Genomic DNA, 25,925 nt, shown 5'->3' on the forward strand with positions numbered 1-25,925 from the left:
ATCTTCCTGTTCTAGGGGGTCCTCTCTTCTCCTCTCCTCTCCTCTCCTCAACCCCCACTCCTTTCCTCCCTTCCCCTCTCCTCCCTTCTCCTCTCCTCCCTTCCCCTCAACCCCCACTCCTCTCCTATGCAGAGCAGAGCTGATGTGCTCATGGTATCTTCCTGTTAAAAGGGATTTTTTCCCTTGCCCCAGCCGCCTTATTGCTTGTTCTAGGGCAGTGGTTCTTAACCTGGGTTCGATCGAACCCCAGGGGTTCGTTGAGTCACTCTCAGGGGTTCGGCAGGGGTCAAGACACACACAGTATAGCCTGGTTCACACTAGCAATGTCGGGTCGTTTTTATATATACCTATGTTTTGAAGAAATCATATTTTATTTTTTCATTTACGAAGGGTTCGGTGAATGCACTGATGAAGCTTGCAGGGTTCAGTACCTCCAATAAGCTTAAGAACCACTGTTCTAGGGTGTTCAGGCTCTGGGCTCTGTAAAGCACCTAGAGACAATTTGTAAGGGATAATGTATAGTCCAGTCCGCCGGTCATTATTGAAAAATAAATCCCAACGGGACGAACAGGACCCTGACGCGCAGCGTCGTCCTGAAGGAATTTATTTTACGTTTCGTGATTACGTTATTTTACATTTCGTGATTTCCGCTAAGAAAAAATAGTTCTCCACGCAAATGGCAACCCATTACTTTCTGACTACGTTAAATGACCGGACTACTTGCCGAATGATATGAAACATGTGAATTAGAAGCACAAAACCCATTGCCAATGACAGCGGTCATACATTTTTTGCAGTGGTCATTATAAAGAAATATCAGACCTGCGAATGTTGGGGTTGCCCATTCAAATCAATAGACCTGTTTGCAACATTCTGAGGAGCCATATAATAACACTTGTTATTGGCTCTACATAGATACTTTTGAATTAAATTGTATGTGTACTAAGGGTTGAGTTTGCATATGTTAGAGTTACCTTGAGTTCACTGTTTTGGGTCTTTAGCACATCCACTGTGTAAGGAATGTCCTTCCAAGCCTCTATATGGTCATGGGCTTGTTTCAAGTGCAGCTCCACCTCCTCCTTGGCACCGAGCCATGCATATGAATCCTGTGACATCCTCTGCAGCTCCGCAATTCTTTCAGTCAAGCGGCGATGCGATTCTTCCCAGTGGGCCTGTAACCTATCGACTGAGTGGGCAATAAAACAAATATAGCTCTAAGTTTAACTGATACCTATGCATACAAGGTAAATTACTCAAGAGTAAACGCTGAAACGTAGAAGATGATATGCATATATGCTATGGTACCATCCTTGGGCACTGTACAGCGTCTCGAGACAAAGTCAATTGTTAAAGGCACTATATAAATGGATAATATTGAATTATAATACAATACAATTATAATTTTTATAATACTGTCTTAAACTGCTTTCTCAGCAGCTGCTGAGTCCATTCTCATTTGATAAAAAATGGTCCAACTTAGAGTAGAACAAGCAGAAGATTTGTTGGAGGACAAATACTGTTTTTTTTATCTCCTTGAAATCTTAGTTTGTCTACTTCACACATTTCAACCACATACAGGTGACAAAAAAACAGATGTAAAATTAATATTTTTTCTAGAAAGAACTAAATAAATAAATAAATAAAAATGTCATGTGGACATGATGAACTGCACAAAGAGATCCCACATCAAAGGCCTACGGACTCACTGTGGTCAGTGATGGCACAGCGCGTCTCCTGAGAGGTGGTTTTGTTCTTTAGGTTCTGCGCTGTAGTGATCTGAGAATCCAATTGATGGCATCTCTCCTCCAGGGTCTGTAGATTTTCCTTTGGAAACAATAAAAAACCTCTCAGCTAAACTGCATTCACTAAACCAAGAATATGACCCACTACTAAAACGTTCAGAATCACTGAAGAGATTTGATCATGCTTACATACTCATTGAACATTCAAGAGAGTTTATGTCTACATCAAACTCACCTTCTGCTTGACAATCATTTGATTAATTTGATCCGTGTCACCCACAGTGACCCTGTTGTTCTGTACCATGTGATCAAGAAGTGACAACCAATCAGAGAGTTCTTTCAAGGCTTGCTCGAACTGATTCAAAGTCGGCATGTCCGCCTGAGCACTGCCAGTCAAATTCTCACCTAAAAACACATGCACAGAAGATGAGTTGAGTTGAAATGAGGTGAAATCTTTCATTCAATCCAACACAGGTTTTCAATAAATCATCTGTTTCAATATCAGTTGTACATTTACATTTAGTCATTTAGCAGACGCTTTTATCCAAAGCGACTTACATATGTGCGACTTACAATGTATACCCATTTTACATTTACACTGATGGCACACTGCACATCAGGAGCAATTAGGGGTTCAGTGTCTTGCTCAAGGACGCTTCGACAGGGAATCGAACTAGCAACCTTCTGATTACTAAACGACTTCTCTACCACTGTACCACTGTCACCTCAGTTGTAGTTTATCAGGGGGAGCTGTAGGCCAGAGGCTATACAGACGAAGGCCAACGGATCACTGCATTGTTTTAAAGACTACATGGAATAGACTGATTGGGGAGAGTACATGCACACTGTTCTCTTTGCAACTAGACAAAATGGAGGCCAAGTGAATCCGGCAGACCACATCAGTGGCTCTCATATTTAGTTTTACTAGATGTACTGAGCAATTTCAAGCCTGAATGTAAAAGACTAACTGACTGATTGTGAATTGTGAGTTTAGTTGCTTGCATGCTTAGTCAACTTTCCAAAACTGGATATTAAAATGAAAATTCGTACATCCCCATCCAGACACAAATATACTTACAGGCCACAACATTGCATTTATCTCTCCAGTCATGCAGTAGGATTTGAATGGAGTTCCAGTCGGTGGCGAGGCCGTCATACTGTTGCTAAAAGAGAGTGTAGAGATAGAAAGACAGACAGACAGACAGACAGACAGACAGACAGACAGACAGAGAGACAGAGAGACAGAGAGACAGAGAGACAGACAGACAGACAGACAGACAGACAGACAGACAGACAGACAGACATATAGATAGGCATCACGAGACAAAAACATAATACATAGGCAGAAATACTGAAAGGGCCCAGTGCATTTCTTGCATTGTAGGAAACAGAAGAAAAACAGAATTGTACATTTAAGTCAAGTAATTCCTGAGATACAGGCTAAAACGAAAAGGATTTAAGTTCTAGCGCCTCTTCGCCCACAGAATGCTGTAGAGATCGAACGTGTGAAGCTATGTGTCATTTAGACAATGTGTTGGTGAGACACAACACATATGCTGTACTTAGGCATTTAGATCACATTTTATTAGCTTGTATAATTTTTTACAGCTTGACGTATTGAAATTTCAGTAAAGCCTGAAGATGACCCTGACTACGTTTTGGGATGATTTGCCCAGTGGTGTCTGACGAGATGTTTGCTTCAATGGCCTTCTGCTATCGAAATGTGAAATTTTGCAAAGATGCAGATGACTTGAAAGATTTAAGACAATTACATTGTTTTGGCGATATATAAATAAAATTGAATTGAATCTAGGCTTCCATTTTGTATTTTGTTCTCTTCTATATGCCATGAACCATACTGCATCAGCATCTTAGAGCAACTCATGGTCAAGACAACATCGTGCTTCGGGGAACAGTATGCCGTCTCACCTGCTCGGGCTGCCAAGAGGGGCGAGTTTTGGCCAGAAATGTTTCCACTTCAGGCTTTTTTATCTTGACCTCGTCTTCAGTCTACAAACACACACACACACACACCAACACGTGCACATATAATATTGTTGCTGTACTTTTTAACAAGTCTATTCATGTTTTTCCTTTATCTTATGTTGTATCTTTACCTTCGGGTCCACAGCATCTGGGTTGCTCTCTAGCGTTGTTCGAGTTTTAGACGCCCACAAGGAGAGTTCATTCAGTTGCTTCTGATACACACCGTGCTCCCGCAGCAGCCTCTCGATCTCAGAAACACGCTCTGGTAGAGCTACAGACACCTGCACACATATACATATTTAAAGACACGACCGCACACATATACATATTTAAAGACACAACCGCACACATATACATATTTAAAGACACAACCGCACACATATACATATTTAAAGACACGACCGCACACACATACATATTTAAAGACACACCTGCACACACATACATATTTAAAGACACAACCGCACACATATACATATTTAAAGACACAACCGCACACATATACATATTTAAAGACACGACCGCACACACATACATATTTAAAGACACACCTGCACACACATACATATTTAAAGACACAACCGCACACATATACATATTTAAAGACACAACCGCACACATATACATATTTAAAGACACGACCGCACACATATACATATTTAAAGACACAACCGCACACATATACATATTTAAAGACACGACCGCACACACATACATATTTAAAGACACACCTGCACACACATACATATTTAAAGACACAACCGCACACACATACATATTTAAAGACACACCTGCACACATATACATATTTAAAGACACAACCGCACACACATACATATTTAAAGACACAACCGCACAAAAAACCAACCAGGTAATTTCGTACTGAATTCTGCATATTTCATATATTTTACCTGCATAGATATTTATCATCTCTGATAATGAAGATTGAAAATCGGACGTGTTAACCATGCATCTGCATACAATGATATAATGTTTCAAAGACCCTACTGTCATTAAGGCTCAAATATTATTTTGGAGCATAAACTGGGCTAGAGGTTCGATTGAAAGATTGAAAAGAAGGAGTCGGAGTGAATTCTTGGGCCACAGAATATACCAAATGTGTCAAGGACCAAATTGGTCAGAGGACCTCCTCTCAGGTGATATGAAATGTTGGCGCTCCTAAAATGTAAAAGAACCTGTTTTACACCTGACATGATGTTTTCCCAATAACTACTGAAAGAATAACTCATTCCATTCATTAAAATCATTGTAATGTTAAACTGTGGTCTTAAATAGTGTGGCTACTCTCCCCATTTTGACCCACTATTAGTCTCGTATGTATCCGAGTGTATATATGGCGCATGTATGCTAATATGTTTTCTCCTGAGTGAAGTATGTATGAATTCATCTGCTTGCTTCTGATTCTCTCTGTTCCTCCGCTCATGGTTCCTTCCAAAGTTTCCCCTCGACACTAACAAAGTGATCTCTTTAAGGAGTTGCCTTGGGCTCTAAAAAGCGCATTGAGACAACTTTACATGTTATTGGTGCTATATAAACAAATACAATTGTCAAATACAAAAAGTCAAATATACCTGATCCCAGCGTGAGAGTACAGTGACGAGGTTGGTCTGTAGCGGTTGCCTACGATCTATGGGCAGTGAGGATGCACGGAGCTGAATATCTTCCAGCGATGCTCTCCTTCTGGGTAGATCACTCAAACATCCCTGAAAATACACATTTTCCCAATCGGTATTTTTACTGTGAAAGGGGGGGGCTAACTAAACATTCTGTCAGAGGGGCCAGAATTCTTAGCAGTGCCCCTGTCACTGACACATACACGCTAGACATTCAAGGGCATATAGGACTTCACACATGGTGCAAAACATACATTTAAAGCAGTACATGTCTATAATGATCAGACCAGGGGCATCTCTAGCTCTTGAAAATATCAGGGGCTAAGTCAAGTTTGCCTAGGGCTTGTCTTTTTCTGAAGGGAGAATCCTAAATGGATCCACGTAGAATGCAATCCCAGCTTGTTCTTCTTCTTCTTCATTCTTCGTCTGAGGAGCTCCGCCCTCCTTAACGTAACCAGTCTAATCTTCCGTTTCCGATTCCGTTGCTTCTTCAGCTGCCTCCTTTTTCGAGTCAGCCTTTCTATATCAACCTGTCACTGAGTAAAACACATAGGTGTGTCTCACCTGGGCTCTCTGCAGCACACCAGTGAGCTGTTCACAGTCGTCAGGATGAAGGGGTTCTCTCACAACGCCCTCTGCCTTGTCTATCCAGGACAAGAAGTCCTCAAGATCCGTCTGAATCTCTAAAATGGTATTCTGCAAGTCTGTGGATCTACAGACAATAATAAACATCAATAAAGTGCACATATGTTCTTATTTATAGAAATACTTACACACACATACACACCTTCTCTTCTTCTCACTGATTTTAAAGACGATGTTATCCCAGCGTGCATTGATGTCATTCAGTTGTTGTTGTAAGGGCACCGAGTCCTCTGGAAGGCTCTGCCCACAGATCTCCCCTCCCAGGGCACACAGGGATGTTATTGTCTCTTGCCTGCCTCCTACCTCATCCTGTAATACCTAGATATATACACAAACGATCAATACCATCAAGACACTTGAAACCATATGATGATGCATTATCAAAATATTTAATATCTGTGTTAGGCGTGTCCATGTTTGGGTCACTCAATATCTACGTTTGTTAGTGGTAATAATCAATAACCAAGTGATGCTGAGTTCATTGTTGTACTATGTCTACATTAGAGGAAAATCTCCATGTGAAGCAGCGCTTCATTGAAAAACAGAAAAAAACGTTGTCATCTGTCAAAGACAAGTTATCATCCTGTCACAGATATGAGGCCATTTTCATATATTGTAAAACAGTGCCACACTCTCACTCTCCCAGGTTAAGAAGGTGAACTTCTTTGAGACAGTCCTATAATAGATAGTATATATCTTCCACTATTTTTCTAGGAATCAGGTATGCCAGTCATGTACATATGTAGCATGTGTGCTAATGTGCTTGCTCCTGATTCTCTCTTCTCCTTCTCTCCTCCTATCTAAAAAAAAATGGTCAAACTTTTCGGACCAGTCCTTCCACTGCCTTCCAGTAAGTCACAGAATTGGAACATGGTGAAGCAGCTTTTAGCTGCTCTGCTGCTCAGCTCTGGGACCAACTTCCTGATGACATTGAAAGTGCTCCAACTGTAACCAGTTTCAAATCAAGACTGACTTTTGTTAACTGATTTTTGATTCACTTTTTAGTTTTTGTTCATTCTGTGAATATAATGTATTCTTTCTTTTTAATCTCTTATTTTACTGCACTTTTATCTGCGCTGTGCAATATAAATAAACTTGCCTTGTTTTGAAGGTTGAGACATCACAAAAAACAGGAGGTCTCACCCTTTCCAATGATGCTAGACACCAATTTAGCGGGTCAGCAAAAGTGTATACCTGACATTTTGTCTCCTAAATTGATCAGATCTGTTGAAAGTAGCACGAACAGTGAAGTTGGCCACACTGATATTAGTTTAGGTCTGTCATGTAACACTAGCACTGAACCTAATGAACAACAGTGAAGTTGGCCACACTGATATTAGTTTAGCTCTGTCAGGTAACACTAGCACTGAGCCTAATGAACAACAGTGAAGTTAGCCACACTGATATTAGTTTAGCTCTGTCATGTAACACTAGCACTGAGCCTAATGAACAACAGCAGCCAAGGTGGTGTGGCAGTTGGACTTTGAGAACAAGGTGGTGTGGCAGTTGGACTTTGAGAACAAGGTGGTGTGGCAGTTGGACTTTGAGAACTAAGTACAGCAGGTTGCCCAAGCAAATCAGTAACCATGGTAATGATATCCTCAATATGACATACAGTATCTCTAAGTTCCCTGACTTCAATTTATTTTGAGATACATGTAAAAGTATAACAAATTACATTTTCTGGAGTGAGCTACCTGCTAGTGGGACATGGTTAAGACGTCTCTAAGCAGCTGAAAAGTTTTAGTCATACAACGATAAAAGAATACATCAGAAAAATGTCAAATTCATATAGCAACAAATGTTATATATTTTGTAGGGCTATATTAGGAGTGTAAAATCAATAGGCAGGGCCGATGAAATTCTAGAGCTAGCATGGAATAGGAAACTGATGCCATTGAATTATACAATGTCAACATTTCATTCATTCAAAGCGAGAGAGCAGAATGGCAGGCAGTGACATTATAATGTTAGATTTTCCGAGTGCAGAAAGGGAGCAAATGGAGTAGGGGGAATGTACAAATTCAAATGTGACGTGATGACATGTGAGTGTACAAATGAACGTGCACGAATAGCCTCTTCGACTAAACTTGGAGTGACAGTATTTGTTGCTTGGCAATGCTTGTCACCAAAACCACTTTTTTTGAAGTGGAGGATTAAATCAAATTAAAGAAAACAATCTGGTGTCTTAGAACTCAATTAATTGGTAGTAGAACTTTTCTATAAAAGCAATATGTGATGACACTTGTGTTCGTGGAATTGGTAAAGGATATTCCCGAGGCTGTGATTACCTGTGGTCGAATCACAGCCTTGGGGGTATAGTTTACCAACCCCACGAGCATGAGTGTCATATTGTGTAAATTACCAACTTATAATCACATGCTTGTAATCACATTGAGCAGAAATATACTGCATTTAAGAGTGAAATACCTTCATTTTGTCCCTTATTTGGGGGGTGGGTTCATGTTCAGCCTTGATCAGTGTCTGCTCAGCATCACATAGCCAGTCATCAATGGTTTTATGTTCCTCAGTATATCGCTGCCATTTCATGCTGGAGGACTCAAAACACCTGTGAGATAATGTATTGAATTTCAGGACAAAGACAGAACGATCTTGAGCAACCATTTCCATCCATTTTCTCAAACATTATGCATCAAAACATTAACTTCAACTGTTCCTCTGTGTGTGTTGCTTGACAGAAACAAAGGCATATTTCATTGATACTCTTTCTTTTCTGCTGTTTACACAGTTTTTATGTTGCCTGTCAATAATGAGCCAGAACTTAGGACCAGGACCTATGCTGCACATTACTTATTATTGTGTTCCTACTACTATTTTCAGCTCAATTATGCAGTTATGATGTATGTATGTATAACAGTTATTTGTGTATATGAGGGTTTGTATGGTATGCTGAAAACTGGGTATATCTGCGGATCATCTTTGATGATTTACTTTGAAGACTTTGAAACCCATCTACTTATTTGAGGAGACTTTTAGAAACAGGCTCTCCCAACATGTGTCCTTCTGAAAGCCACAGCACTTATGTTGATAATATTCTGATTATCCTGTTGCATGTATCTAAATGATGCAAGATCTGATTTTAACCCCTGCAATTTACTCCTGGCACCACTACAACACAGATTCCACCTTAATCACAGGAGCTGCAAATGCAATGGAGGGAGTTTGTTAAGCAGTCCTGTACAAGACATTGCATTTAGTAAAAGTTCAGGTGCTTTGGAGAAAAAAAACGAAAACTTACGCTAGTCTGTCCAGGTACAATTTATTAAGGTTGTCCCAGTTGACAGACAGAAGATGGTGAAGGTCATTCTCGTGGGCAGTGGCAGTCCCAATATCCACCCCTTTCCTCTCCAAAGCCACAGCCACAGGACTCTCCAACTTTTTAAGAATAAGTTTCACCTCCTGTTTGAGAAATATACAAACAGGTAAGTTAATTAACAGGTAAGTTACAGATATGTTAACTACGTGCTGAATGTGTTTTAAAAGTGGCAGATGGGTTACATTTAGAATAAGTAGTCATAACAAATAAATGAAGGATCACTACTTCAAATTCAAGCTGAAATCATGAGAAAAAGCACATAGATAGATGATATATTTGCAGTATTGTGAAGTTTATTGTGGTGATTTTGTGTTACACTCCGTCTTAAATATTTCACAAAAATCACCTTTGATCCGATAAAATCAGAATCTAACCTTTTATTCGTTCATTTGTTTTGAGCGACCTATAGCTGCCCATTGGTTGTTTCTCAACCAACACTGGCTGGCCCAAAAATATCTGACTAGGCCCCTCCCCCTTGTGGCAAATGACAAATTTGCTAAGAAATAGCACTTAGTAGAAATGGGGGGCTAAGGTGAGGACAGGAAAATAAGGGAAGTAAAGAGGTCATGTAGAGGGGTAAGCAGACGCTCAGATGGGTTAGCAGGTATCACGAGTGGGGCATGTAGAGGGGTAAACAGACGCTCAGATGGGTTAGCAGGTATCACGAGTGGGGCATGTAGAGGGGTAAGCAGACGCTCAGATGGGTTAGCAGGTATCACGAGTGGGGCATGTAGAGGGGTAAGCAGACGCTCAGATGGGTTAGCAGGTATCACGAGTGGGGCATGTAGAGGGGTAAGCAGACGCTCAGATGGGTTAGCAGGTATCACGAGTGGGTCATGTAGAGGGGTAAACAGACGCTCAGATGGGTTAGCAGGTATCACGAGTGGGGCATGAGCAAGGTGATGACAACAGAATGAGAGAGGGGTAAGCAGACGCTCAGATGGGTTAGCAGGTATCACCAGTGGGTCATGAGCAAGGTGATGACAACAGAATGAGAGAGCCATAGTGCTCTTAGATTACGCTACTTTAAAGTTCAGCATCTCATTAAATGAATCCTCCCTTGATAACATTGATCACAATAATGCTAGTAGGGTAGCCAATGCATTGTATCAGGGCTCAAGGTCATGAGCTAACATATCTTCTCTAATGTACGGTCATATGGGAAATAATTGGCCCACCATTATATTCATAAGCATTATTTATTTACATAAAAAATGAGCTAGCAGTTGTTGATGTTTTGTTCACTTATTTATTAAGCTATTGGTTGGGAGTTCTTTTTTTCCGTCTTCTTTTAGGACTTAAAGTCGTGTCTAGAGTCTTCATTCACCCCCCCCCCCCCCCCCGCTCCACTGCACAACGTTGCCCTATTTTCACTCATTCTCAACCCATTCTAAGCTCTCATTAGGTTGTCCATGGAAAGTGACATTGGAGAATAATTAGAATTGATACCTCAAACAACAATCACCTGTCCATTACCACTGTTGTATTATTTAAAGCGGCAGTAAGGACTATTGGTATGAACTACCTACCTATGAGGCATTCAAACACGCAGGGTGAGCAGCACCGCTGGCACTGACACAAGTGTGCTTGTGTGATAACTGGTGCCTTTTTGGCCATATAGTTGGCAATGTCATGCTGTGACACGCTTTTTTTATATATATATATACAGTATATTTTGACGGGGTGGTCGGCCCTGTAGCACAAAACTACATAATGCATAGCCTGGACAGCTATCTTTCATGAGACCATTAAAATGAATTAGAACATGATACCAAAACCTGCACTGATACAAAAACATAAACACATACAACACAAAAAAAAAACAATAATCCTGGACCTGATTTACTCAATTATCTCTCAGCTAATGTCTTCGCAATACATACCTCATGGGACAATCAAAAATCTGGATTTGCATTGTCCACTTCCTTCAGAGCTTTGTGGATCTGGGCTGTGGTACAGTAGCCTACATTGTACTATATTTAAGGGGAGCATACAGATGTGCAGCGTGCAGATTGTTTTGTTCCATCCAACCCTTCATGAGTTCACCATATGAGACACAGATTAGACTGACCTCTAGGCATTTCTCCTGTTCCATCCAACCCTTCATGAGTTCACCATATGAGACACAGACTAGACTGACCTCTAGGCATTTCTCCTGTTTCTCCAACCCTTCATGAGTTCACCATATGAGACAAAGATTAGACTGACCTCTAGGCATTTCTCCTGTTTCTCCAAGCGGTAGAACGGCGCCCTCCAGTGTTCGGGTGAATTCAACATGGCATCTGTCTCAGCAATTGTCTGCAGCAGGTCATGAAGCTCCTACAACATTCCACAAGCAAACATGGTTATAAATGTAAGTAAGTATAATACTACTAGTAATATTATCATTATTATTAGTATTATTATTATTGTTAACCACAACAACCTCAACACATTAAGTACATATTATAAAACAATTGGGTTCTATTGAATTATTTAGCTGTTTCTGATTGGACGATAACTTCGTGTTTAAATGTTAATTGGTTGAAGAAGGTAAAGAAGTCGTTTAGTAATCAGAAGGTTGCTAGTTCGATTCCCTGTCGAAGCGTCCTTGAGCAAGGCACTGAACCCCTAATTGCTCCTGATGTGCAGTGTGCCATCAGTGTAAATGTCAAATGTGTATACATTGTAAGTCGCACATATGTAAGTCGCTTTGGATAAAAGCGTCTGCTAAATGACTAAATGTAAATGAGAGTGCTGTGCGGTGAGTAAACCTCACTCCCCGACACCTTGAGCACCCATGGGTTTTAGCCTCCTCGCCTCCCAGACCTGAGGCTGCAGGTTTGAGTCCTGTGTGTGTGTGTGTGTGTGTGTGTGTGTGTTAGTAGTGTGTGTGTGTGTTAGTAGGGTGTGTGTGTGTGTGTGTGTGTGTTAGTAGTGTGTGTGTGTGTGTGTGTGTGTTAGTAGTGTGTGTGTGTGTGTGTGTGTGTGTGGGACTGTGGGACTGTGTGTGGGACTGTGCTCGTCTGCACAACGCAGGGCACACAGTTAAGACTATAAACGTTTTCATTCTGTCAGAAAGCCCTAAGTACCCGATTACAAGGGCTATTAGTAAGTAGTAAGTAAGACTTTATTTGTATAGCACATTTCGTACAAGAATTGCAGTTCAAAGTGCTTTTATTGTTTCTAACTCTGTCTGAAATGTGTGTATTATAAGCAAGATGCCACTCAGGTGTGGGAAGGCTGAAACATTTTCTGGGCATTCCTGAAGACTTCACTTCAGACGAGTGTGATCTATAAATGATGATTTTGTGAATATATATGATATCATCAGTGCTTCATGACAGAAAGCAAGACACAGATGTAATATTTTATTTGGTATTTTGTTGTATCATGTTTACTAAATTTGTAACATGGTGGATGACTTGTGGGTAACAATTCTCTGCCTGATCTATATGGCCCTCAGTGGCAGGCTTCAGCCCAATACGATATTCAGTATTCGATATTCATATCCATATTCAAATCAAGTTTATTTCCAGTGTTTCCTTTATTATCTGGCTCTTCAGTAATCCCAAACTCTGCCAAACACTTCATATCCCTGATACTACGGGGACTTAACAACCAGTGGAAAATTGTGTAGTGTCTCGAGGAATGACACACAGGAAAAGGGAGCACAACCTCTGATGCTCATCTGGGCACAACATCGCAGTTCTGCTTCCGTGATGTAACAACTGCACTACCCTGGTCAGCTGCTTTAATGATCATTTCCTCAGTGCTATGTCCGTGTACACTTCTTCAGTGTATACTTCAGGCTTGTGTTACATTCTAAAATATGTACACACACACACACACACACCCCCCCACACACACACAGTCAAACTGCAAAATGTTACAGAAGAGTTTGTCATTGTTAGTTTGTCATTAATCATATCGTGCTTGTTGGATGTAAGTGATTTGTTAAAATGAGGTGATATGCTGTGGTTTAGGAATCGGTTACAGTGTAGGGCACGATGCTGTGGTTTAGTAATCCATTATAGTGTAGAGGCCGATGACAGGTGATATGCTGTGGTTTAGGAATCCATTACAGTGTAGGGCACGATGGCAGGTGATATGCTGTGGTTTAGGAATCCATTACAGTGTAGGGGCACGATGGCAGGTGATATGCTGTAGTTTAGGAATCGGTTAAGGTGTATGGCACGATGACAGGTGATATGCTGTGGTTTAGTAATCCATTACAGTGTAGGGCACGATGACAGGTGATATGTTGTGGTTTAGGAATCCATTACAGTGTAGAGGCACGATGACAGGTGATATGCTGTGGTTCAGTGTAGGGCACAATGACAGGTGATATGTTGTGGTTCAGTGTAGAGGCACAATACTGTGGTTCAGTGTAGGGGCACAATGCTGTGGTTCAGTGTAGAGGCACAATGCTGTGGTTCAGTGTAGGGGCACAATGCTGTGGTTCAGTGTAGAGGCACAATGACAGGTGATATGCTGTGGTTCAGTGTAGAGGCACAATGACAGGTGATATGCTGTGGTTCAGTGTAGAGGCACAATGCTGTGGTTCAGTGTAGAGGCACAATGCTGTGGTTCAGTGTAGGGGCACAATGACAGGTGATATGCTGTGGTTCAGTGTAGGGGCCGATGACAGGGACACTCACAATCTGGCGGCGGAATGGAGCAAACTTAAGCTCCACCTCCTCCCAGCGCCTGTTGAGCCGGAGGAGACTGGGCTCCACCAGCCTGGCTGCACCTGCTTGTGACAGCACGCCTCCCAGCTCAGAGACATCAAATAGATCCTTTTGTTTCTGATCCAGTGCACTGCCAACCTCCTGATGGACAGAATCACACACACACACACACACACACACACACACACTTCAGGGTAAATTCATTGTCACTGTCTGAGGTAAAGAAAATGGCTTCTGCAGCGACACACCCAGCCTTCAAACCTGTAGAGGAATGTGAAATTCCAATGGAAATAAAGAGAATGCCCTTACAAATTTCTGTGAAACTATATTTATTAAACATTACTTAAAACTCTTTAAGAGTATTTATTTTGGTATGCAAGTGGTAACCCTTAACTTGACAAGCCTAGCCCGGCAGGAAGAAGGGATGTTGATACAACTCATGCATACCTTTCCCACAAAACAGTGCTCTGTCATCGCTACATCTAAACACTCGTGAGGGGGGTAACAATGCATTGTGGTATGATACACCATGACGCAAAACTGTGATAGTGTGCATCGTACAAGTTTGGGCAGTTGTGGACATTCTATTGTTATTATTTTATATAAGTGACAGCAAGCAAAACGTCTCCTAGGCATCGTTTTTTTAATTTTTCCATTCTGAGGCTAAAAGTTAAATAAAAATGCTATCACACACCTGATTCAAAGGAAGATGTGCTACTACTCAAACTCGTGTAACCTGCTACCTCGATTGGAACGTTGACAGCATTGCATTAGCCTTAAAATATGCACTGACAACACAAATAACGATACAGCTAACTATGTTTTTTTTAATTGATGAATTATGCTTGTTATTTTTGCACAAAAGTATCCTAGACAATGAATGTATGTATACATTTGAGTGTGTGTTGAAGATGCATTTTCACATTTATTTATTTAGTTTATCCGAGTTTCATTGTCATGTGTGGCTTTTACAGGGTGCCTTTTTAAGTGTCAAGCGGTCATTCCCTTTGGAAAGAGGAGTGGGTGGTATGGTAATAATCGGCTAGTATCATCTAAAACCATGGTCATTCATATCAACCTCCATTTACCTCATAGTTTCCAAATTGTTGGACAAGGAGCCTGTTATTGAGTTGTTAGGATGGTTTGAGATGATACTACCCAGTTATCGTGGTGATACTTACTACCAAATTGTAAAGTGCTAACAATATATGCCCATAACTTAAAAATGTATGTAAGTACTGCTATGTTATGCAGCCTTCGCAAACATTAGTTTGATGTAGCTTCATAAATGGCTCAAACTACACAGAATTATTGTAGCATTGCTAGTTTTGCATTTTCTTCAAATCACAAAAGAAAGAAGCAAGACACAGAATTAGGCACAGATATACACAAAGACTGTTGTAGAGCAGAGGGGAAAAATGTCAGTTGACCCCTGATTAGCTGAATGTCACTCTGATCATCTGAAACACAGAGAAATCTGGATTAAACAGAGGGCTCTAGTTTAGAACTCTGGTTGGGAACAGATAGAATCACACAGATGTATGTTTTGTAACTGAGTACATACATTAAATAGCAACCTTTTATGCCAGTTCGAGTCAGATGAATGAAATGGGTTTCAGTATACCGTTTTGGAGAGTGTACTCGTGAGATCGGTCTGTGTGTCTACCGGTATGCGCAAACGTATTTGTTGAAGTAGTGTCTTTGTGTACATGTCTCTGTATGTAAGTACCTTCACCCTTGACGCTTCAGGTGGATCAGGAAACTCTGCCACTGTTCTCTCAATATTATCCAACCACTGGAGCAGGTCGTGTGATTGTCTGCGGTACTGATACCACTGAGGAGCAATGGCAAGGGCTTTGTGCTTCCTCACCAGTCGCAGATCCTGGACACGGACACGTTAATAGATACAATCATTAATATGTGAACACACTCACTTCTAGTCACTGTATCTTACTTATAATAAACGTTAATATATACAATCATTAATATGTCAACACACTCACTTCTAGTTACTGTATCTTACTTAGAATAAACGTTAATAGATACAATCATTAATATGTGAAACATTGAGGCATTGAGGCAAAAGTGGCATGTATGATTATATTCTAGAAGACCTCAGCAATAATAACATGAGAGTAAAAGGAATGTTGTAAAAAAAAACTTGAACTTGCCTTTCCATATATTTCTATAACACAACCGAATTGGATACCAAACTTCATTCTCTCACTATGTCTCTTTTTGCCCCTCCCACAATTCCCTAACCCTGCCTTGAACTTCGGATTGTTTGCAAATAATTCTTGCTTTTATCTCATTGGGTCTGCTTGTCTATTTAGTTTAATCTTGTTGTCTAGAGCTGTACAATTTTTGTTCTAGATTGCACATGGTCTTGTTAATACTTTTAAACTAGATGTGTGTGTGTGTGTGTGTATGTACCTTCACAGTGTCATATTTGTTGCTGAGCTGTGTGTGTTTGTTGCGGACAGCTTCTCTGCGATCCTGGTCTGTCACTCTCTTTTGCAAACGCTGTCCTTTCAGTAATAGTTCCTGCACAGCCCCGTCCTCATATTCCTGAAAACAAATTATACACACAGACACACAAACATATTACGCTATACATCACTCTCCACCAAACCCACAAATTGCACACACAAAACATAAAATGACAGCACTCTTTTTCTCCTTCTCTCTCTCTCTTACACACATACACAAACACACACACACACACACACACAAACACACACACACAAACACACACACACACACACACACACACACACACACACACCATATCCTCCTGAAAGTCCTCTTCTTTCAGATTTTCTCCATATTCCACCTCTTCTTCCAACAGATTTATCCAAATCAGCGCCTCACTGTGATACTGCTCCAGCTCCCGAGCCGACACCTACACATAAATACAAATACATGTTTACACAACTACACATAAATACAAATACATGTTTACACAACTACACATAAATACAAATACATGTTGAACACCTACACATGAATACAAATACATGTTGAAGCCAGAAATATTTTTAGAGCCATTTCAGTCATTAAAGTTATGGCAGTGGATACTAAACCAGATGCTCTCAAAAGTACTACTTACTTGCTTGAACTAATCATAAAGAAAATCTTTTGCATGCAAGTCACAAAATAGTATTATGTGGAAGTGTACTGGCAGCAGTAAAGCAGATGTCCAGCAGATTCTAGGACAGATTTATAAAATGCATATACATACATACAGTTTTGGATGAAATTCGAATGATTTTGGATGAAATTTGAATGAGTAGAGTTATACAATTTGTGTGATATGCTTGATAGACTCTAAGAAGGGTTCAAACTAAACTGAATGCAGGTACAGAAACTAATTAACTGAATTACATGTTTGAATTATATAAGTTTGTGAGGTCAAGATAAGCCTCAGGTAAGGTTGAAGCACAGCACTGATGTGACGGCATGACGATACCTGTCCATCAGTAATTCTCTGAGCAACAGCATCAAAGTGTTGATTAAGCTGATCCACTTTGGGTTGCACTGTAGCCTGACAGTGTTCGCCATGATTTTTGATCAGGTCATCAGCGAGGTCATTGCAAGCCTCTACTTTTCCATGCATGTCATCCAGTTCCATACGCAATTTCTGAAAGAAAAAAAATGAAATCATGGATTTAAGTAGCTTTCTTTCCATATGGTTTCTTCCCATCCCACAGCATTATGGAACATGATGTTTGTCAGTGGAGAGAGTCAAAAGAAGGGTTGTCTCCTCTGCTGTGCTGAATCCGAGCGCAGTGCGTAGTCGACGTGGGGGCAACAGGGCACTGCTCAATGTGGGCAGTTGGAAACAACATCAATGCATTTGGACGCTGCAAGACTAGGGAAGTGAGATCCAATGACAAGTGGAGACACATTTTAAAGCCAGGTGTGAACTCAGGTACTGCCACTTCTGATCGGATCACCCAGGACGCCTGTAAAAAGCAGGTGTGCCCCTATGTCTTGTTCTATCCATCATGCTGATAGCAAAACATTCCCAGCTTGTCTGAAGACTGGATTACTATTATATTAAAATATAATTTTTAAATAATTATAAATAATTCATTTTTAAATTAAAATATAATTTTTGAATTCCCTGACTTTTCTAGGTTTTCCATGAGCGCACGAACCCTGTGGAAACTCACACTGCCTCCTGCAAAGATTATTGCGATAGGAGGTATTGCGATGCCATGTCCAGACCAAAGTCAGGCAAAACCTCTAATCGATACGCATTACAAATGAATTACATTACAGGTAGGCAATAGTCAATCTACACAGGCCTACACAAAGACAAAGACACCTATTGCAATGCAACAAGCACAACTCAAAAGGTATACACAGCCACATTTTAAACTGTGAACATGTTTATATACATGCCACAGCCGAACACACCGTGAATTGATGCTCATCACCACCCTGCAGCTCCGACTCGTCCATTTGTTTCTCAGCTTGTTCCATCCAAGCAGTGATCTCCGCCATGCTCCCCTCCAGAACAGACATCTGTCTCTGATAGTCCTGAGGAGAAAGAATTTGGGGCGGCAGTGGAACAGGGGGTAGAGAAGTCGTTTAGTAATCAGAAGGTTGCTAGTTCGATTCCCTGTCGAAGCGTCCTTGAGCAAGACACTGAACCCCCTAATTGCTCCTGATGTGCAGTGTGCCATCAGTGTAAATGTAAAATGTGTATACATCCTTGTAAGTCGCTTTGGATAAAAGCGTCTGCTAAATGACTAAATGTAAATGTCATATTACCTAAACACATATCACCTGTTCAATGCAGGTCTCTATCCAATGAAAAAGTTAAAAAAAAGAAAGAAAGAAAGAAGAACAAACAAAAAAACACTCTAATGTAGCACCGTCTTTGGTCCTGCAAATGGACTGTTGTTTGTACCATCATGTGCATGACAGCATGAAGGTGGGGGAATGGAGTCGTTTTGGAGCACCATATGTACATTGCAATATGTCTGGACACAACTATGGGGGAATTTTGTTTTTTGTGGATGGGAACATTGTAAACCAAACCAAATGTCTTGACCGTGAATGTGTGGAAAGTCGGTTTTGTTAGTAATGACTGAAAATGTAATTTAGTGTACAATGTAGTGTCTCTAAACTATAGCCAATTAAGTCATGTGGCTCATTAAAACTATAACTTTGAGTTGACCTGTACAAATACTACCTGTGAAAACCTACCTGTAGCAGATTAAGCCACTCCTCACTTCGTGATGTGACAGCAATCCAGTTGCAGTTAAGCAGGCTGACCTTATCCTCTACCAGACACTCCTGATCCTTTAACACGGTCTTCAGGGCCTCTGCCAGCTCACGCACCACAGCCAGCTGAGGTTGCTTCTGTTCTGTCTCATGATGGGTTGCCTGCACATGCAAACACACAAACATTCAGCTCTCCTCTAATCTGTTCTATATGCTGTGGAAGTATCCTGAAAGAACAAATATTCACAAAAAAAAAAAATTATAGCCTGGCTCTGAACTTCAGTCAAACAGTTATCTTTATGTTTATAATATCAATTCCAACAATGCTTGTAAGAGCTGTGGCTGACCCTCATCACTTCAGGGCCAAAGTGGAGGGCAGGAGCCTATTTAACACAATTAATGCTAAACTGTTCTCAAATGTCCTGATTATGGATATATTAGGTGTTTTTTTAATGAGCATTCTTACCAGGCATTCGGTTGACAAGTTTTAAATGTTCTGCCTATTTAGAAATGTTGACAGTCAAAACCCATACACAAATGCAGAAATGACAGACAATCTAAACTGTCTTTCAAATGTACCTTCATTGTCTTTTTAAACGGTGTATGTAGGGCCTAGGGCCTGGTGGTATAGACACAAACGTTTTTATACCAGTCAATATCAATAATGATTGATTATTATTAAAGACCTATTTTAAGATGATAAAGAAAGAATGCGAGGAGAAGGTTGAATTCAACCACTTGGTGGCCCTACATACATATGCCATGCTGAAAAATATGGGTTCCGTTTAAGTCATTTGGAGTGGTGCTACTGTTTGTATATGGCAAAACTGTTACACTCCAACACAATTCTAACACAGCTGTATTCTGATCTCGTCAAACTTTTAAAAACTGCTATACTGGCAAGCTAACCTGTTTTTACTAATCAATAACGTCTTTCTTGTTCCTTCCCAACTGCACTCACATCACCTTGTCACTCGCATTCCACACTTACATTGTTGTTTGACACGTGATTGAGAAATACCGATGATGAACGCACACAGCTTTATAACAAAGTAATGAACACATAATGACTTCTTCAGCATAACGCCAGCAGCCCCCCTACATCTACAGTAGTGTGCTCATGTGGATTTAAAGGTGTTGTACCTTCGCCCAGGCCAATTCTGCGTCCAGGTCTCGGGGCATCCCATCCACCGCTGAGCGATGTGTAAGCTCAGCATCCGTGGCCGCCAGCCACTCCGTCAGGCAGTTCAACTCCTTACGCAGTTTCCTTGACAACTTCAGACTCTTCTCAAGCCCTTGCTTTCCTTCCGTCACCTGTCAATCAATCCACCAACATAACATCATTTAAATGGAACAATTTGACGTTTGACATTAAATCTGTGTGATTTCAAACGGTGCTGCTCACTGACCTGTGCTCCCAGCTGGTTGTATAGCAGCTTGAGTGCTGTAAGACGTTCATCGAGTTCTTTGGGTTTCTCCGTCTGCTGCCGCTGCACCACCTGCCTCCCGGCCTTAATCACTCCTTCCACCTCTCCTTTTACCTCGCTCAGACTTTTATACAGCTTCTACAGAAAAGAGAGGAGAACATAGTCTTAGGAGTGTTATGCAGAGGATGTTTTCGGTTAACTGTAACCCTTTACAAAGTATAACTCTTGTAACCGAATGTACACTGCCAGTCAACAGTTTTTTGCATACCCCAGGTTTTAACTACTTTTTCTTTTTTGTGCTTTTTAAATCACTGGAAAGTTGTTGAGTGAACAACTTAACTGAAAATATTAGCCAGACTAGTGTGATTGCTCACCAGTAGTAGAGGATCACTAACAGTAACTGCAAGGATCATACTGTACATGGGAATAAAATCAGTGCACAAGAAATAGTATCAGAATTGTGTTGCACAAACTAGCAAGAACACGGTACAATGGTAGAGACAAATGTTTGGGATTCATATATAGAATAGAGTTTGTAACAGTGCATGTCTTCAATGGCATACTATTAACTAGTTGTATTGCCTCGATCCACTCCTAAGGCACACAAAAGTTTCACCACTTTGCGTGATGGGTCCATCAGAAATCAAAGCAAACCACTGATTGAATGCCATGTCTTGTGCCAGGCCGTGTGTTTGAATGCCATGTCTTGTGCCAGGCCATGTGTTTGAATGCCAGTGTATGTTTTGCCCACTGTGACACATCAGCCTGTAGTATTAGATGATCCATCCTCAGCTCTCACCATGCACTCATCCAGCTGTGCTTGCAACACGTCCTGTTCAATGCTGCGGACTGCAAACACACCGGACTGTGCCTTGACCGCGGCGAGGGCATTCTCACACTCCAGGAGTCTTTGGTCAAAGTTGGCCGGCTTCTGGAACAACCTAAATTTGGCGTTTACCTCATGCAGCTTTTTCTGCAAGAGAAAAACAGCGAAGATAATAAATGACATGCAGCTGTCCAGTTGATGACATCGAAAGAAGCATTATCATTTACCATTACATAATTATCATTTACCATTACATCATTTACCATTACATCATTTATCATTTACCATTTGAACATCAGATTTATTTACAGTGCATACACTTGTATCAGTATGTGTGCTCCTTAGGAATGAAACCTTGAGGTGTTGTTGCTCTACCAGTTGAACTACAGGAACACCTGCACAGCTTACCTTTTTGAAAATGTTACTGATTACTTTTAAATGCACTTGTAATATTTGACTTGAATCTTCAGCCATTTGACTGACATGGCCATGCCATAAAAATCTGTTCATATCCTGTCATTAATCATCTTAAATATAATCTGTAGATATTCCTTACTATTTGTAAGTGTGTAAGGATGAGCCTGTGTGTCCGACTACGATCATTTGTGTTGGCTAACTCCACTTACATATGTAGCATCCAGATGTCCTTTGATGCACTCGGAGAACTCTGCATCTTTCAGCCTCGTCTCCATGTCATTCAGAATCACCTCATGCTCTGCCAGGTCTGTCTGGATTTTCTGTAGAAGAAGAAAGATCTTTAGCCTGATATTCTTTCAAATACGTTTAACCTTTATGGCCATATTGCAGTTTGTACGTTTTTTTTTGCTAGTGGACCAGTGCATCACTTGCATGCGTCTGTAGAGGACACGTAAAACATCTCTGAAGAAAAGACTGGAAAGGACATTATGTCAATCCTGTCTGTTTATATGTTGTGTATGTATGTGTGTGTGGGGGACAAAACATGTGTACTAAGCAGGTATCAAAAACAACGATCAATTGAACATCGTACACACCTGTGCCTCCTGTGGAATCTGTGCAGCATCAATATGATCGTTGAGGTAAGCAGTAAGGTGTCGGTCCGTGGTGTTAAGAGAATCATTGATTCTTTGCAGAGTCTTATCATTCTCCTGGGCCCACTGAAGACGCCGTTCAAGCTCCTGCTGACGATATACACTCTAATAACAGAAATGACATATTTTAGGGGCCAAAGTGCCAAAAAAAGCTCACATTACACATGTGAAGTAATAGCAAGGCACCAGAAATGTAGTCAGTACAAACCCAATGTTGGCACGAGTCACCTAAAGTCATATACAAAAGCCCCCTCCCCACAGACACACACATACAGTACAAACATCAAATCCTTGCCAGGGCTAGTGTCTTATCCTACAAAGCAATACAAAACACACTGACAGTTCACACTGCTGCTACTCCTAACACATTCCTGTTGCAAATATAATCAGTGTATATTACCTTAAATGTGTGGTACCTCATGTTTCTGTAGTAACACAGTAAGACTTTACAGAACTGTTACTCGACAACATATAAAGACAAGATCCGCTCAATGACCAGTGCAGGGCTACCTCTCCACTGTTACATCATCCCTCAACTTGACAGACAGAACAACCAACCAATCAATCAATCAATCAAAGCCTACCCCCCCCCCCTCCCGCACACACACACACACACACACACGTAGAGAAACAAATGCTTACAGAGTAATCCTCAGGTTAACAATCTATATTTAGCTCAGGTAATCATCAGCTCTTTTCACAGACAACATCTCCACATAAGCCACAAATGCACACACATACACACACACAGGGTTCTATTCAGTGATTTTCCCCCTTCAAATGGAAAAAAATCTTACTCTTCTGAAGAAAGGCATTTATAAGAATGGTTTGTTACACACACAAACGTAATACAAATCTGCACTTTTTAAAATAATAACACCACAAACTTAATAACTTCCCTGAAAAGTATAAACTGTTGCCTACCTCAAACGTAATAACCAATTTCCCACCAATGTCATAATTATTATTTTTTTGCAGAAAGTTATTAAGTTTGTGGGAAGGTCAAATGTCTTTACTATATCAAATGTAATACATTACTAACCTAGTGAAATTTTAAAAGCATGTTGTAAAAGCATGTTTTTGCAAATCTTCAGCATCTAATGAAATTTCCTCAAAATACAATGCCTCACAATACAATGAGTTTATTTCGTTTTGAGAATAACTAGTTGTGTGTTGTGTGTACTATGTCCAGATTGTAGTTAGGGGGCCACGCAGCTATTGTTACTGTCAGTTTTCAAATGTTGTGTATAAAATTGTAATAATCAACATACATAGTACATCACTACAGGATAACATTCTGCAGCTTAGCCAGAATGGAGTGAATGTCTGAATGTATTGTGTTTGTTTGTTTGTTTATTAAGGATCCCCATTAGTCTACACCATGGTGGAGACTATTCTTCCTGGGGTCCAGGCAAAAAAAAAAAAATTAATAATAAAAAAAATCTAATAATCTGTCTAATAATCATACAGAGAGTTGCCTCTGCCACGTGTTGGCTTTGTGTCTTTAGCAGCCTAACTTGTCTTGGGGAATTCATCGTGTGTATCGTGTTCATTGACGACTGCTTTGGCTACTTAAACATTTACGTAGGTGCCACATTGGCCTCTGGTTCGGCAGCTATATTGAATCATGGCTTTTGACAGTGGAACTCTATGGAAGTCAATCCCAAAAACATTAGTCTCTGAGTGGAAATTGGTGGAAAAAAGACTACATGGTGGTGCACATATCGTAGCACTGGGTTAGACATGGCAAGAAACATCCATGAGTGAGGGTGTGGTTTATTCGAATAAACGGATTAACACATAAGCCTTTCCTGCCTCAGATGTAACTTAAGCATCTCATCTGATCTTTCATTCCTCAAAGTATAGCATGACTTGTAGTCATACCTGTGAAGTCTCACATTTTTTTCCGTTTTCAACATGTCGCATGTCTCACGTTTGTGACACGGAATCTCACAGATTTGTACTCCTAATAGCACAGAATAATAATGACTAGTCCATTACACTGCTGTGCAGTGAGAGTGAGAGACTGCCACATTCGCACTGTGCAGCTCACAGTGTCTGTGTACCAGTTGTAGGCTACTAGTCAACGCTGTTTCAATACTGAGCATCACTGAACAGCATTTTTAGCTCAAATGCTATGGGGTGCAATTGTCTTTCTTTTGCACTATTGTAACTATATAACTATATATAAACAGTAAAATAGCGCTTTTGGCTGATAAAAACATAACCTACATTTAGGTGATTCCCTTCTATCTCAGTAGGCCTATGTCCTTCTTCCAAGACCACAGGTGCTGGCAACACTTAAACCGTTATCATACGTTCTGGTTGCCTGGTATGCTCGCTGTATACCTAGCCACATTTGCAGATTTATTTCAGTTCGATGCCATTTTAAAAGCTACATTGGACACACAACGTCAGCTTCCAACGGGTTTTTGCCAGTGTAAATGGCCAGTCTTCATGAAATGTAATAGGCTCATTCACAATGGTACATTGAAAATATGTACCAGTTTGGAACTATGTACCAGCCACAATGTGGCGCTCCAATAGATAGATAGATAGATAGATAGATGGATACTTTATTAATCCCGAAGGAAATTTTGGACCATACACCCCAACACTCTCCCCCTGTATCTCAATACACCCCAACACTCTCAATACACCCCAACACTCTCCCCCTGTATCTCCCCAATACACCCCAACACTCTCCCCCTGTATCTCCCCAATACACCCCAACACTCTCCCCCTGTAGCTCCTTAAAAAGGTCCCTTAAAAAGGGGGGGCACATATAAAATGTGTTGTAACTCCTACACCGTTCACCTGATTTGGATGTAAATACCCTCAAGTTAAAGCTGAAAGTCTGCACCTAAAGCACATCTTGATTGTTTCATTTCAAATCCATTGTGGTGGTGTACAGAGCCAAAATGTTGAAAATTGTGTCAATGTCCAAATATTTATGGACCTAACTGTATATTAACATCCACTATTACAATAATTGTAAAAGCATTTTTGGTCGCATGCCAATGTCATCACATTTTGTCAATAGGGGGCACTACATAGATGCGTTGTGGTTTCTACAAGGTTCAATGTTCTACAACAAAGCTGAAATACACTTTTTTTCCTCTGTTGGTTTGGTATGGTTTAGTCCATATTCAAAATTATTTTTTGTCCTTAAATTATTTCACATCAAGCAAATATAGATACTCACAAACACTTGTGTTCCATCAAAGAGCTTTACTTTTTCCTCTCCTTTATAAACGAGTAAGACACTGACCACACCACTACACATCCTTGAGGCTTACATACAGTGGTATGACTGGAACTCATATAAGCCTTTTATCTTTCCAGAGCATTAT

At 40.6% G+C, this 25,925-nt stretch overlaps 1 protein-coding gene across 1 annotated transcript in view; it reads right to left on the reverse strand.

Moving 5' to 3' along the window:
• Positions 1–25,925, reverse strand: part of dmd (dystrophin) — a 176,651-nt gene that overhangs the window by 79,635 nt on the left and 71,091 nt on the right. Inside the window, exons 30-53 of the mRNA XM_031582290.2 lie at positions 22,516–22,677; positions 22,129–22,239; positions 21,476–21,649; positions 20,659–20,814; positions 20,393–20,563; positions 19,232–19,411; positions 18,437–18,559; positions 17,484–17,654; positions 16,800–16,916; positions 16,448–16,582; positions 15,744–15,896; positions 13,985–14,155; positions 11,553–11,663; positions 9,267–9,427; positions 8,438–8,576; positions 6,150–6,325; positions 5,927–6,074; positions 5,321–5,452; positions 3,860–4,009; positions 3,672–3,752; positions 2,821–2,905; positions 1,978–2,147; positions 1,707–1,824; positions 975–1,186 (exon numbers count right to left, since the gene is read on the reverse strand). Of these exons, the coding sequence (XP_031438150.1) occupies positions 975–1,186; positions 1,707–1,824; positions 1,978–2,147; positions 2,821–2,905; positions 3,672–3,752; positions 3,860–4,009; positions 5,321–5,452; positions 5,927–6,074; positions 6,150–6,325; positions 8,438–8,576; positions 9,267–9,427; positions 11,553–11,663; positions 13,985–14,155; positions 15,744–15,896; positions 16,448–16,582; positions 16,800–16,916; positions 17,484–17,654; positions 18,437–18,559; positions 19,232–19,411; positions 20,393–20,563; positions 20,659–20,814; positions 21,476–21,649; positions 22,129–22,239; positions 22,516–22,677 (3,507 nt within the window). The remainder of the gene's footprint in view (positions 1–974; positions 1,187–1,706; positions 1,825–1,977; positions 2,148–2,820; positions 2,906–3,671; positions 3,753–3,859; positions 4,010–5,320; positions 5,453–5,926; positions 6,075–6,149; positions 6,326–8,437; positions 8,577–9,266; positions 9,428–11,552; positions 11,664–13,984; positions 14,156–15,743; positions 15,897–16,447; positions 16,583–16,799; positions 16,917–17,483; positions 17,655–18,436; positions 18,560–19,231; positions 19,412–20,392; positions 20,564–20,658; positions 20,815–21,475; positions 21,650–22,128; positions 22,240–22,515; positions 22,678–25,925) is intronic.

Source organism: Clupea harengus, chromosome 16, assembly GCF_900700415.2.
Source record: "Clupea harengus chromosome 16, Ch_v2.0.2, whole genome shotgun sequence".
Lineage (NCBI taxonomy): Eukaryota > Metazoa > Chordata > Actinopteri > Clupeiformes > Clupeidae > Clupea > Clupea harengus.